The sequence below is a fragment of the Bombina bombina genome, chromosome 2, assembly GCF_027579735.1.
Source record: "Bombina bombina isolate aBomBom1 chromosome 2, aBomBom1.pri, whole genome shotgun sequence".
NCBI classification, from domain to species: Eukaryota; Metazoa; Chordata; class Amphibia; order Anura; family Bombinatoridae; genus Bombina; species Bombina bombina.
Window position 1 is genome coordinate 113,915,866 of NC_069500.1, and position 15,303 is coordinate 113,931,168.

The 15,303-nt window shown below is 37.9% G+C and overlaps 1 protein-coding gene across 2 annotated transcripts in view; it reads right to left on the minus strand.

Moving 5' to 3' along the window:
- The window catches only part of DAB2 (DAB adaptor protein 2), a 347,304-nt gene that overhangs the window by 16,802 nt on the left and 315,199 nt on the right, over positions 1–15,303 (minus strand). For both annotated transcript variants that reach the window (XM_053701226.1, XM_053701225.1), the window contains one exon: positions 1,251–1,338. In XM_053701226.1, the coding sequence (XP_053557201.1) occupies positions 1,270–1,338 (69 nt within the window). In that variant the 3' untranslated portion in view covers positions 1,251–1,269. The remainder of the gene's footprint in view (positions 1–1,250; positions 1,339–15,303) is intronic.

A 15,303-nucleotide genomic window follows, 5' to 3' on the forward strand; every position in this document is an offset into this window, starting at 1 on the left:
AATTTACTTCCATTATTTATTTTTCTTCATTTTTTAAAAATCCTTAGTTGAAGAAAAAGCAATGCACATGGTGAGCTAATCACACAAGGCTTCTATGTGCTTTTCATCAAAGAATATCAAGAGAATAAAACAAACTAGATAATATAAGTAAATTAGAAAGATGTTTAAAATTGCATTCTCTTTCTAAATCATAAAAGAAAAATGTTCCTTTAATAACTTTAATATAGTGGCGGCGATATTGGGAGCGGCAGATTAGGGGTTAATAGCTTTATTTAGGTGGCGGCAATATCGGGAGCGGCAGATTAGGGGTTAATAACATTATGTTGGTGTCAGCGATGTCGGGAGCAGCAGATTAGGGGTGTTTAGACGTGAGGTTTATGTTAGGGTGTTAGGTTTAAACGTTAGTTTTTTTCCCCCATAGACATCAATGGGGCTGCGTTACAGAGATTTTCTTTCCGCGATCGCATGTGTTAGATTTTTTTCTGACCCGCTCTCCCTTTTGATTACTATAGGGAAAGCGTGCACGAGCACGTCAAAACAGTGCTTGTTTTTTGTGCGGTATGGAGCTTAAAACCACTATATCACGCACAAGCTGGCTGTTTAAAAACTTGTAATGGCTGCGCTATAGGGGGTTAAATAACGCAACTTTTGTTGCGTTTCTTTATTCCCTATGGCGCGCATAACTCGTAATCTAGCTAATTGTTTGTTAAAGGCCCGGTTCCATTTTGGGGTGAACTGTACACAAAATGTCGACTGCGAGATTCTATGCAAAACACTTCTTATAACTTTTTTTTTTTTTTTTTACAGGATTTTTACATGTAAACCAAAAATCTAGCCCCTTTTTGCTTAGTATCTTTTTAAGAGACCCGTAAATGAGATTGTGCAATCAAGAACAGGTTTTTATAGATGACGAGCCTCCATGCATGCTAAGTCCAATTTCACAACAATGCATATATTATTGAACTCACAATCATGAATGCTTGTTCTAGATTAAAAGTTCAATAATATATTCATTGTCATATTATAAAGAAGTAAGAGAAATAGAATATGTGTGTACAAATTATCTAAGCTTTTTTTTTAAGTTTGTGTTCTGAATACAACTACTTTTTTGTTTTTAGGCATATGAAGGTGTGCCCTTGTCCACAGGTATTGCTGTAGTTGTCCTTTAAGGTGCTTTATACCACTTTAACATCAAAATTAATACCAGCCAATTATTAAAAACTGTTAGTACTTAGATCAGAGCTACTTACCAATACAGTAAATATGTTCTTAAGCAAATGGATTCCCAAATGGATCCCCAAATAGATTGGAGGAGGTTATTTGATGTTGAGTGGGTTTCTGTAAAGACAAAGATAAAATATGGTATTTTAAATGTGTAAATTTACAGAATATATACATATATATATATATATATATATATATATATATATATATATATACACACACACACACATATATTAAATTAGTAAAATACCTAATGAATAAAAAAAATATAATAAAGTAGTACAATACTCAATGGCCCAAAGGGTAGAGAGAAAAAAATGCAGTAGTACAGTATCCAATTGGTAAAGAAATAAAATGCAGTAGTACAATACCCAATGGTAAAGAAGTAAAATTCAGCAGTACAATACCAAATGGGTACAAAATAAAATGCAGTTGTACAATACAAAATAATTAAAGAAATAAAATTCAGTAGCATAATACCCAATGGGTAAGGAAATAAAATTCAGTAGCATAATACCCAATGGGTAAGGAAATAAAATACAGTAGTACAATACTCAATGGTAAAGACGTAAAATTCAGTAGTACAATACCCAATGGGTAAAAAATAAAATGCAGTATTACAATACTCAATGGGTAAAGAAGAAAAATTCAGTAGTACAATGTTCAATGGGTAAAGAAATAAAATGCAGTAGTACAATACCCAATGGGTTAAAAAATAAAATGCAGTAGTACAATACACAATGGGTAAAGAAATAAAGTTCCGTAGTACAATACCGAATGGGTAAAGAAATACAATTCAGTAGTACAATACCCAATGGGTAAAGAAATAAAATGGTTGTATAAATAAAGTTATTTTAATCATGTACCAACCACTTTCAGTGATGAAGGAACTCATTAAGTTCATAAAGTCAGTATGCTACAAGAAGACTAAATACAGTGAGGTATTACATCTTTGGAAGTAATTGGACATTTTTTTAAGAATAATAATTGGCAAATGAAAATAAAAATCTGACAAAAAATAAAGATACATACAACAGACTAACCATAACAAACTAATTCAAGAGGAGGTATATGCTTTGTGAAGAAGAGCTTAAAATATTCATACTACTTCCACATCTTGGGCACAAATTATTTTAAAGTTACAATTTTTAAATGATATACTATTAAAGCTTAAATGTTCTTCTCTTTGTGTATTTAACAACTGAAAATTATTCACAAAAAATGTCTATACGAATATGGAAATCACTGCTGCCCACTCACCCTGTGAATAAAAAAACTTTATAGATAGCTACACAACTTTGAAGTCTAAATGAAAGCCTGCAAAACAGGTTCTATAATTTACTACTGTAAATCTGATCTGTATTAAAGTCTTTATAAATAGTGCATGACAATATTGTTTCTACTTTCCATAAGATAAAGCTTTTATAGCTTACATCATTTTTAGACTTTGAAAAAATTCTAAGTTTTCAGACCAGAAATCTAAATTGTTAATTTAAAACAGTATCACATGAATGCATTTAAAATAATTCCCTAGAACAGGGATGGGGAACCTTGGCCCTCCAGATGTTTCAGAACTACATTTCCATTGATGCTTAACTGGACTTCAGAGTGCCTAAGCATCATGGGTAATGTAGTTTGGAAAGCATCCTAAGATTTTGCATGATTTCTCTTCATCACGGAAGTTTTTGATCATTAGGGACTCTGTGGCTTATGAGTAGGGTGACCATATTGCCGCTTTAAAAAGGGTACACATATGAAAAATACATAAGTCAGGGCTTTTTTCAGAGCTGTTTAAAGAACTGTTTTGTATAAGAACCCTGACATATGTATTTTTCATATGTGTCCTTTTTTTAAGCGGCAATATGGTCACCCTAGTTATGAGATGCCTCTCATAGAAAGTAATAGTGATATATTAGTCACCGAGAATTGCATATGGAGCAACTGTCACATGACAGTTTAAGAAGCTCTGCAGGGTGAGGACTTCCGGTGGGGGCGGTGCAGTACTGTTCACCTGCACACAGGTGTGGTGAGAGGACGCCTTCTATCTGCTCCCGGCCCTCTGCCGTGTACCTGGGAAATCCACCTCAGGTTGTTTGCGGCGTGTTGCAGAGTTTGTTTCCTGCTGAGGGTTGGAAGTCCGCCGAAGCCAAGTGGCTGTGACTGCACTGCAGTCCGAATTTTAAAAAAACCCTTTCATCTTTGGACATCCTCCAAAAGATCATAGTTTGGTCCCGAAAACAAGCAGAGGAAGGGCCCGTGCTGGTTCGCCAAGATACTTACCCCCCTGGTTGGGGTTTTCTACGCCAGTGCTAGTGGTTTTGGGAGCCAGATCGCATCAGGACATCTACGGTCGCTGAGATAAACCCACTGAGTTAAGTCTCGCCGGGGCCGGATACTCTCTCTGACGTCACCCGGTAAGATAGGAGACAAAAATCGGAGGTAAACCTTGAGCCGTGCCTGCTGGATTAGTACATGCCTTCTTGCTATTGGGCTTGAAGCAGGTAAGAGCGGCTGCTGTGAACTTACTAACATACCATATTTGCTCTGCCTGAGGACTGTATGTCTTTATATCTAATATGTTGGTACCTGTTATTATTGGAAGCCAAGGCTCACAGTAAAAATCTTAGGTATTAGATCTATGGCCCTGCTATGCCCTATGTGCGTGAAAAATTATCTACCTGAGATTAGAATCACTTGTGCAGAGAAGGGTGCAGGCCCAGTTTAAACAGACTGCTATCTCTACTGGAGCGGTGAGAAGGACTGCGTCTCTGCATTACTCCCTTCATTTCTTGGCATATATATGTTGATGCTACTCTCTGGGGGCGGACTCTTTGTAAGCCTATGGTGACCAGAGGTGCTATCCTAACATAGATCTGAGCGGCTAAGGAGGCTTGGAATAAATTATCCTATGATCTGCAGGACTTATTATGGCTAACATTACATATCTCTGAGAATACTGGTGCAATTGAGGAAGAGAGAGCATATGAACCAGGCTGCTAAGGCTAGTTTGCGCCCTGCCGGTTTGTTGAGGCTGTTGTTGCAGACTATGAACTGGGTCCTGGTCTGTTTTTGGAAAATTTGGAAATTTGGCTGTCTTCTGTCTTGGCCCAAAAAGTAAAAGGAAAGAGGAAAGAAAAAAGGGAAAAAGGGGAGTGTGATCGAAGGGAAGAATAGGAAACAAAGGAAGACAAAGGTTAAAAGGAAGGATAAAATCCTGTTAATTTCACATCAACTAGTTCAATATTTTCCCCAAAGACTTCCCTGGTCTGATATGGACGGTATTAGGTGATGGACTAACTGTACACTATATGTGCCCTGCAGAGTGACCGAGGGTTGTTGAACTTTTTCTTTGTTTTTCCTTGTCTAGTTTCATTTTAAAAATGCTTCTGGTTAAAAGGGATTGTCACGGCAAAAAATGACCTTATCTTGTGATATAAGTAAACGCATATATAGGCTAAAAAATTGCTAAAGTAACATTAGGTAGTCTAGACAGTAGATATCATTAGATAGTAGCTGAGAGGGGTTGTTTTTGGGTGGGCTGATGAGAAGGGTGGGCTCTATTGCATATTTGGAGAAAATTATATTATGTTAGAGTATGCGATTAGGGCTTCAAGGGGAATGATCAGTAATTACATTATCAGTATTGTTTATGGGTCATCGAGTTTATATAAAAGATAGTCGCAGAGAGTGTCCTGGGTATCAGGCCCTAATTTCACTTAGTTTGTTGTATTTAATAATATTTTTTTTTTTTTTTTTTTTTTTTTTTTATTATTGCTTGTTTCACTTAAGTATCTCCGGTTGTGATACCGGATGTTCACATTTTGTCACCTTATTTTGCTTTTTACATTCCCTTAATATTTTAGGTTTTTGGTCGGACCGTGGGGTCCCCTAAGTACACATCTTTTTCTCCTTTTCCTTTTTTTTTTTTTTTTTTTTCACATTCTTTAGAATAATATTAATTCACTGCAGTACAGACACATGGAAAAATTTGTGACACAGGGAAAGGGTAACTCACCTAGAATGCCTGTTAAGAAGGACAAAAAAATTAAACTGGCTGACGCCAGTGCAGAAAATATGTCTGATAATATCTCTGTTGAAACTCACACATTGATCTCCCAACTTGTAGATATCTTTACCCCCCAGTTTGAGAGTATCAAAAAAGAATTGGGGACTATCTCCGCAGATTTGAGTCTCTTATCGGCAGAGATGAGACAATTTGCTTCTCGAATGCAGGAGGCTGAGGACCGAATTTCTACCTTAGAAGATAGACTCCATGCACAAGAGGAGACTATCTCCAGTCAAGATACTAAAATCAATTCCATGCAATTGCGCCTCGAGGATCTTGAAGATCGCTCGAGGCGTAATAACATTCGAATTGTAGGCCTGCCCGAGTCCCCCGAATTTGATGATCTTATGCAATTTGTAGCTGTGACATTGCCTAAAGCATTAGGATTCCCCCCCCAGCAAATACCGCTATCCATAGAAAGAGCCCACAGAGTGGGCCCAAGAAATTTCAGTGGAAATAGTAGAATGAAAGATAGAATGGTTATTTTTAAACTCTTAGGCCTAGATTTAGAGTTCGGCGGTAAAAGGGCTGTTAACGCTCCGCGGGTTTTTTTCTGGCCGCACCATAAATTTAACTCTGGTATCGAGAGTTCAAACAAATGCTGCGTTAGGCTCCAAAAAAGGAGCGTAGAGCATTTTTACCGCAAATGCAACTCTCGATACCAGAGCTGCTTACGGACGCGGCCGGCATCAAAAACGTGCTCGTGCACGATTCTCCCATAGGAAACAATGGGGCTGTTTGAGCTGAAAAAAAACCTAACACCTGCAAAAAAGCAGCGTTCAGCTCCTAACGCAGCCCCATTGTTTCCTATGGGGAAACACTTCCTAATCTGCACCTAACACCCTAACATGTACCCCGAGTCTAAACACCCCTAACCTTACACTTATTAACCCCTAATCTGCCGCCCACGCTATCGCTGACCCCTGCATTACACTTTTAACCCCTAATCTGCCGCTCCGTAAAACGCCGCCACCTACGTTATCCCTATGTACCCCTAATCTGCTGCCCTAACATCGCCGACCCCTATGTTATATTTATTAACCCCTAATCTGCCCCCCACAACGTCGCCGACACCTACCTACACTTATTAACCCCTAATCTGCCGAGCGGACCTGAGCGCTACTATAATAAAGTTATTAACCCCTAATCCGCCTCACTAACCCTATCATAAATAGTATTAACCCCTAATCTGCCCTCCCTAACATCGCCGACACCTACCTTCAATTATTAACCCCTAAACTTCCGATCGGAGCTCACCGCTATTCTAATAAATGGATTAACCCCTAAAGCTAAGTCTAACCCTAACACTAACACCCCCCTAAGTTAAATATAATTTTTATCTAACGAAATAAATTAACTCTTATTAAATAACTTATTCCTATTTAAAGCTAAATACTTACCTGTAAAATAAATCCTAATATAGCTACAATATAAATTATAATTATATTATAGCTATTTTAGGATTAATATTTATTTTACAGGCAACTTTGTAATTATTTTAACCAGGTACAATAGCTATTAAATAGTTAAGAACTATTTAATAGTTACCTAGTTAAAATAATAACAAATTTACCTGTAAAATAAATCCTAACCTAAGTTATAATTAAACCTAACACTACCCTATCAATAAAATAATTAAATAAACTACCTACAATTACCTACAATTAACCTAAATATTCTTATATTATATTCTCTTGATCGGAACAGCCAATAGAATGCGAGCTCAATCTGATTGGCTGATTGGATCAGCCAATCGGATTGAACTTGATTCTGATTGGCTGATTCCATCAGCCAATCAGAAAATTCCTACCTTAATTCCGATTGGCTGATAGAATCCTATCAGCCAATCGGAATTCGAGGGACGCCATCTTGGATGACGTCCCTTAAAGGAACCGTCATTAGTCGGGAGACATCGGAAGAAGAGGATGGATCCGCGTCGCCTGCTTCAAGATGGACCCGCTCCGCACCGGATGGAAGAAGATCGAAGATGCCGCTTGGAGAAGATGTTTGCCGGTCCGGATGTCCTCTTCTTGCCGGATAGGAGGAAGACTTTGGAGCACCGGATTATGGATCGCCAACCCCCGCTTGGGTTGGATGAAGATCTTGGAGCCAGGACGGATCGGTGATACCTGGATGGTGAAGACAAGGTAGGAAGATCTTCAGGGGCTTAGTGTTAGGTTTATTTAAGGGGGGTTTGGGTTAGATTAGGGGTATGTGGGTGGTGGGTTGTAATGTTGGGGGGGGGGGGTATTGTATTTATTCTTTTACAGGCAAAAGAGCTGAAATTCTTGGGGCATGCCCCGCAAAGGGCCCTGTTCAGGGCTGGTAAGGTAAAAGAGCTTGTAACCTTTTTAATTTAGAATAGGGTAGGGAATTTTTTATTTTGGGGGGCTTTGTTATTTTATTAGGGGGCTTAGAGTAGGTGTAATTAGTTTAAAATTGTTGTAATATTTTTCTTATGTTTGTAAATATTTTTTTATTTTCTGTAACTTAGTTCTTTTTTATTTTTTGTACTTTAGCTAGTTTATTTAATTGTATTTATTTGTAGCAATTGTGTTTAATTAATTTATTGATAGTGTAGTGTTAGGTTAATTGTAGGTAATTGTAGGTAGTTTATTTAATTATTTTATTGATAGGGTAGTGTTAGGTTTAATTATAACTTAGGTTAGGATTTATTTTACAGGTAAATTTGTTATTATTTTAACTAGGTAACTATTAAATAGTTCTTAACTATTTAATAGCTATTGTACCTGGTTAAAATAATTACAAAGTTGCCTGTAAAATAAATATTAATCCTAAAATAGCTATAATATAATTATAATTTATATTGTAGCTATATTAGGATTTATTTTACAGGTAAGTATTTAGCTTTAAATAGGAATAAGTTATTTAATAAGAGTTAATTTATTTCGTTAGATAAAAATTATATTTAACTTAGGGGGGTGTTAGTGTTAGGGTTAGACTTAGCTTTAGGGGTTAATCCATTTATTAGAATAGCGGTGAGCTCCGATCGGAAGTTTAGGGGTTAATAATTGAAGGTAGGTGTCGGCGATGTTAGGGAGGGCAGATTAGGGGTTAATACTATTTATGATAGGGTTAGTGAGGCGGATTAGGGGTTAATAACTTTATTATAGTAGCGCTCAGGTCCGCTCGGCAGATTAGGGGTTAATAAGTGTAGGCAGGTGTCGGCGACGTTGAGGGGGGCAGATTAGGGGTTAATAAATATAATATAGGGGTCGGCGGTGTTAGGGGCAGCAGATTAGGGGTACATAGGGATAACGTAGGTGGCGGCGATTTGCGGTCGGAAGATTAGGGGTTAATTATTGTAAGTAGCTGGCGGCGACGTTGTGGGGGGCAGGTTAGGGGTGAATAAATATAATACAGGGGTCGGCGGGGTTAGGGGCAGCAGATTAGGGGTACATAAATATAACGTAGGTGGCGGTCGGCAGATTAGGGGTTAAAAATTTTAATCGAGTGGCGGCGGTGTGGGGGGACCTCGGTTTAGGGGTACATAGGTAGTTTATGGGTGTTAGTGTACTTTAGGGTACAGTAGTTAAGAGCTTTATAAACCGGCGTTAGCCAGAAAGCTCTTAACTCCTGCTATTTTCAGGCGGCTGGAATCTTGTCGTTAGAGCTCTAACGCTCACTGCAGAAACGACTCTAAATACCGGCGTTAGAAAGATCCCATTGAAAAGATAGGCTACGCAAATGGCGTAGGGGGATCTGCGGTATGGAAAAGTCGCGGCTGAAAAGTGAGCGTTAGACCCTTTAATCAATGACTCCAAATACCAGCGGGCGCCCAAAACCAGCGTTAGGAGCCTCTAACGCTGGTTTTGACGGCTACCGCCGAACTCTAAATCTAGGCCTTAAAGTTTCAAGATAAGGTGGAAATCTTTAAAATGTTTAGGAAAAAGGCCCCGCTTATGATCGGGAACCATAAGATCCTATTGTTCCAAGACTTCTCCTCTGAGACATCGGCGAGGAGGAAGCTGATGTCCCCGTTCTGCTCCCAACTTATTAAGTCTGGACTCCGTGCCTGGATGATGTACCCGGCTAAGATTATAGTAGAGGACGGGGGCAGTAGGCTGACATTCGCGGATGTCTCAGAGGTGAGGAATTTCTTACATTTAAAACAATGTTAGTGGTCTGTTTTTTGTTTCTTTTTCTGTTCCTGTCAGAGGACTTGCAAAGGATGGTATATGTCCGGAAGTGTTGTTTGTTTTCTTTCTTAGGAAGTGTTAATAGGATGTCTCCACTAGTAAGGATGTTTCTGCTAGTGTGGTTAATACATTTTTTTGTATTGTTTTATGGTTTGGATGTTGTGATGCGGTAGTTTTTTTTTTTTTTGTTTTTTTTCTCTCTCCTTTCCTCTTTCCCTCCTTGCTGTGGGCTCTCTTCCCCAGTGTTTTTTTTTTTTTTTTTTTCTCGTTCTTCTTCTTTTCTCTCCCTTCTTCTTTCTCTTCTTCCCCCTTTCTCAATTAATATCTTATCTGGGCTGGGGTGACCTGCAGGGCAGGGATATGGGCGTTTTAATAAAGTGTGTGGTAAGATGATATCATTAGGTAATCTGAAGATTTTATCTTGGAATGTGGGAGGGGTCACATCCCCCATTAAGCGTAAACTAATAATTAAAAGACTTGGTAAATCAGACCCAAGTATAGTGTTTTTGCAGGAAACGCACCTTAAAGATAAAGAAATCCCAAAACTTAAATCTAAATGGGTGGGCGAGGTAGTTGCCACCCCCAGTATAGCTAGGAAAAATGGGGTCGCAATACTTTTTAATAAAAACCTCTCTTATAAGCTGGTGAATATAGAGAGAGATGAGAATGCAAGATATTTGTTAGTTCATATTCAAATTAATGACACAAGACTAGTATTGTGCAATATCTATGGCCCAAATAGGCTCTCTATTGGATTTTGGGAAAAAATGAGGATAAAGCTGTTTCCTTACATTAATCAAAATTTGATTATTGGAGGAGATTTTAACATGTCTCTATGTCCTGATTTGGAGAGGCATGGGTCAAGAAATTCTCTAGAATATAATAAACAAGCTAAATATTTTAAGAGATTTTGTCATAAATTAAAGGTAGTAGACATCTGGAGAATAAAGCACCCGGATTCTCGTACATATACATGTGAATCTAAAGTCCACAGAACCTTTTCAAGGATAGATTTTTTTTTGATTGCTGAGTCCTTATCTGTCTTAAAAACAGAGTCATGTATAAATGATATAATGATCTCAGATCATGCTATAATATCGATCTCTTTTGATGCTATTCTGCAGCCGAAGGACAAAAATTCGTCTTTTTTTTCCCCTAAATATCTGGTAAATAATGTAAGATTTACACAGTGGTTAAGACAGAAGTGGAAAGAGTACTCAGGTTATAACAGTTCCTACTATGATAAAATAGAGATATTCTGGGAAGCTTCGAAAGCCTTCCTGCGCGGGGAAATTAAGGCATATCTTTGTACCCAAAGAAAAAAAATGAATGCTCGGGAAATACAACTCTCTAATCAGGTTAGAAATTCTTACAGAAAGTTTATTTCAGAGCATGGGAACATTAATTGGGATAATTATATCAAAGCTAGGCAAGCCCGAGATATCTTTTTGAAAAGTAAATCTCAAGAAGAAGAGTTAAAAACTAGTCTTCTTTATAGTGGTATACATGGTACCTCGGCGAAATATCTCGCGAGACTGGTACAAAATAGAAAGAGAAAGAACTATATTCTTGCTATCCATGATGAGAACCATAGATATACAGAGATGGAAGATATCAGCAAAGCGTTTTATAATTATTATCAGAAGCTCTATACAACTCCAGGTATTAATGAGTTAAATTTGGAAAATTTTTGGGCAAACATTGAGATGCCGAAAGTATCTGAAGTAGAATTGGTGGCTTTAAATAGTCCAATTACAGTTGATGAGATTCTTAAAGGCATAGATAAGGCTAAACTGAATAAAGCAGCTGGCCCTGATGGTCTCCCGGCAGAATTCTTGAAAATATTAGCGGATGATATTAAATATACACTGGAAAAACTGTTTAATAGTTATTATGCTATGAATATGGTGCCGTCTAAATTTTTTTCTGCAGCAAATATTTCATTGATCTTGAAAAAGGATAAACATAGTGAGGAGTTAGCTTCTTATAGACCAATATCAGTCTTGAATGCTGATTATAAAATTCTTGCGGCTATTATTTCGGAAAGACTCTCTAAATGTCTTGATAAACTTATACATTCAGATCAGGTAGGTTTCATGAAGGCTAGAAACTCATCTAAGAATATTCGGAAAATAATTAATTACCTGGATTTTGTATGGAATTCTGAGAAAAACCCGAGCTATAGTAGAGTTGACTCAGCTATTATCACACTGGATGCTGAGAAAGCTTTTGACTCTATTGTCTGGAAACATCTTTTTAGAGTTATAGCAGAAATGGGATTTAAAGATCAGTTTTCCCAATTTATTCAGAATTTGTATAAACACCCAATATCATACTTGTTGATTAATGGGGTTCTATCTCCGCAGATTAAGCTTGGTAGGGGAACTAGACAGGGGTGCCCATTATCTCCCCTACTTTTTAATATGGCTATCGAGCCACTGGCAATCTGGCTACGAAGTTCTATCAAGGGGATTGGACTGGGGGGAACACAATCTTAAAATCCTTTTGTATGCAGACAATTTATTGATATGTGTGGAGAACACATCTCAAGAAATCCCAATTGTTCTATCATGCCTAGAGACATATAGTTCTTTCTCAGGGTATAAAATTAACTGTGGGAAAAGTGAACTGATGTGGATAAAGAGATCAGGGTTTAGCCTACAAAAGTTACCCTTTAAAGAAGTAGATACATTGAAGTATTTGGGTATATACCTTAATTCTAACCCTAAAACTTGGTATAGTATTAATTTTGCCCCTCTTATCGAGAAAATCAAATCTGACCTGGAAGTGTGGGTGCAGTTCCCGCTATCGATAACGGCAAGGGTAAATGTAATAAAAACAATTGTCTTTCCACGCTTGTTATATCTCCTACAAAATCTTCCTCTTTTGATTCCCAAAGGTGAAATTAGAGCTATTTATAGGGCTTTCTCAAAATTTATATGGAAAAATAAGAAGCTGCGTATTGCTTTGAAAAAATTAATGCAACCCTGTAGAATGGCAGGACTGGCCTTACCTAATGTCTATTTATATAATATTACTATGTTGGCAAGGATTGCATTAGACTGGCTGTCAGATATTAATATCTTTTCTACTATTGACCTGGAAAGCTATCTGGCATATCCTTTTTCTTTAAAAGCTATTTTGCATTGTCCAGTAAAGAAACTCCCGGCAAATATTTCTGGTCTTGTGTCATTAAAGAATGTAGTAATAGGCTGGCAGAAGTTGTGTATTATATTAGAAATGGACTTTTCTTTTTCAGAGTTCTTGCCAATAAGGGGTAACGTAAATTTTTCCCCTGGGATACACCAGTTAGTATTTCAGATCTGGGCCGAAAAGGGCCTCACAGTCATTCAACAGTTTTTCTCAGATGAGGGGTATATATTAACGTTCGAGAATCTTCGGCATAAGTTTGGTCTTCATAGTAATAATTTTTATGCGTATTTACAAATAAGACACTATATACAGGAATGGAATTGGGACGTTAATAGGGAGATAGAGTGGGCTGAGGTGAAGAGTTGGATGAAAATCTTCAGAGCCGGGAATACTTCCATATCCTTGATGTATGACATAATGCTTGCCAAACAAAGTCTATTTATGTTGAGTAAGACCTGTGAGTCTTGGTTATTGTATCTGCCAGATACAAATACGGATAAAATCATAGCAAGCTGTACTATGATAAGTAAATATCAAATCCCGATGAGTTGGAGGGAATCTCATTTTAAACTTATAAATAATTTTTATTTAACTCCGGCTAGGCTCTCAAGATTTTCTTCCCAGCTATTGTTCGGGTGCCCTCGGTGTTCATCGATGGCAGCAGATTTGGTACATATGTATTGGTATTGCCCAAAGATTTTACAGTTTTGGAAGAAGGTGGTTTTTTGGTTCAATAAGCAGTATCAGCTAAATGTTGTCTTAGAGCCAGAGAGCATATTCTTTTTAAATACCCAGATCCCGGGTTCTTCGTTAGGTCTGAGTATATTAAATACTATAATCCTATTAGTAAGACATCTAATAGCTAAAAATTGGAAGGCTAAGCGGGCCCCCCCATTAAAATTAGTCCTTCAAGAAATCCAAAATCAGATTATTTTTGAATCTTATCATTCTAGGTTTCTGAAAGAGAAAAAAATCAAACAATTTTTAATTGGGTGGTTGCCTATAATTAAATCGTACCCAATTGGTATTCAAAAATCGATACTGTTTCCCTTTTTGAACTCAGAAAGTTTTATGGACTTGGTCTTATTAGGAGATTTCCCTGCTGATTGGATAGCACTCGGATAAAGATATAGATGGCGGCAACGGGTGGGACTGAGGAAGGGAGCTCCTGGGGGTTTTTCTTCCCCTTTTTCTTCTTCTCTTCTCCATTTCCCGCTTGTATCTTTCCCTGCTCGGCTCTGTTTTATTTTGGTTTATTTTGGGGCTTCCCCTTTTTTTTTTTTTTTTTTTTTTTTTTTTTTGTGTTTTTGTTTTTTGTTTTGTTGTTTGAGGTAGCTAGATGTAGAGTGATCCCCAAAATGTTAAAAACCAACATTGTGGTATTAATAAGATATTGACTGTGTAGAAGAATTTGTTACACAAATGATAAAAGTGGTTACTTGAATACAATCATGTCCAATATAAACTGCTACAGTACTCGATAATGATGTATTGATGTATGCTATGGTATCTTACAATGCTATTAATTGTATTCTATATTATTTCACCCTGCGTGGTGCTTTTTTGGTTGTTATGTTATTTCCTTTTGTCCACAATACCACATGTTGGCTATAAATAAAATATTAAAAAAAAAAAAAGAAGCTCTGCAGGGTTTGCAGCAAAAACAAAAATGTATCAGTTAGGACATTCACTATTTCCCTCACACAAGCCAGACCATAACTACACATCACAGAAGGTTGCTCAACAGAGAGGTAGATAGGGATTGACCAGTAGACCATAGGACTAGTTTGTGATTTCCCATTATCCCTCTACATGAGTGATAGTATAGGATCAAGAAATGTAATTTTTTTTACAAATGTAAGTCTGCACCACTGGAGTTACCACAATTAAAAAGCAGACAATTCAGCAAAAGAATACTAATTGTTAACCACTTGACGCTGTTAGGACGTTCCATGCCATTCTAAAAGCGGTGGGCTTAAAGGGACAGTACACACCAATTTTCATATAACTGCATGTAATAGACACTTCTATAAAGAATAAGATGCACAGATCTTCATATAAAAATCCAGTATAAAACGGTTTAAAATCTTTCTTAGAAGCTCTCAGTTTAGCTCTGTTCAAAAGGTAACTGGAAATCCCACTGCAAGTGGGAAATAAGACACTCCCCCTTATTTTGCATATGAAAAGACCCTTTACACAAACAGGAGCAAGCTGGAGTAGGTATCTGACGGTATTCACATAAAACTTTGGGGATTGATTAGGAGTCTGAAAATCAGAGCAATGTTATTTAAAAATAGGCAAAACTATACATTTTTTTAACCCCTTAACGACCAAGGACGTACGCCACACGTCCTCAAAAAAAATACAGTTAATGACCGAGGGCGTGTGGCGTACGTCCTTGGTCTGGAAAGCAGCTGGAAGCGATCCTGCTCGCTTCCAGTTGCTTTCCGGTTATTGCAGTGATGCCTCGATATTGAGGCATCCTGCAATAACCTTTTTTAGCAATCCGGTGCAGAGAGAGCCACTCTGTGGCCCTCTCTGCACCGGACATCACCGGCTAAATCCGTTGGTGGGTGGGAGCCGGTTCGGGAGGCGGGTGGTGGCCATCGATGGCCCTGATGATGTGGAGGGGGGCGGGATCGTGGGCGGGGGTGATCGGAGGCGCGCACCGGCGCGCGCGTGCACGGGAGGGCGGGGGCG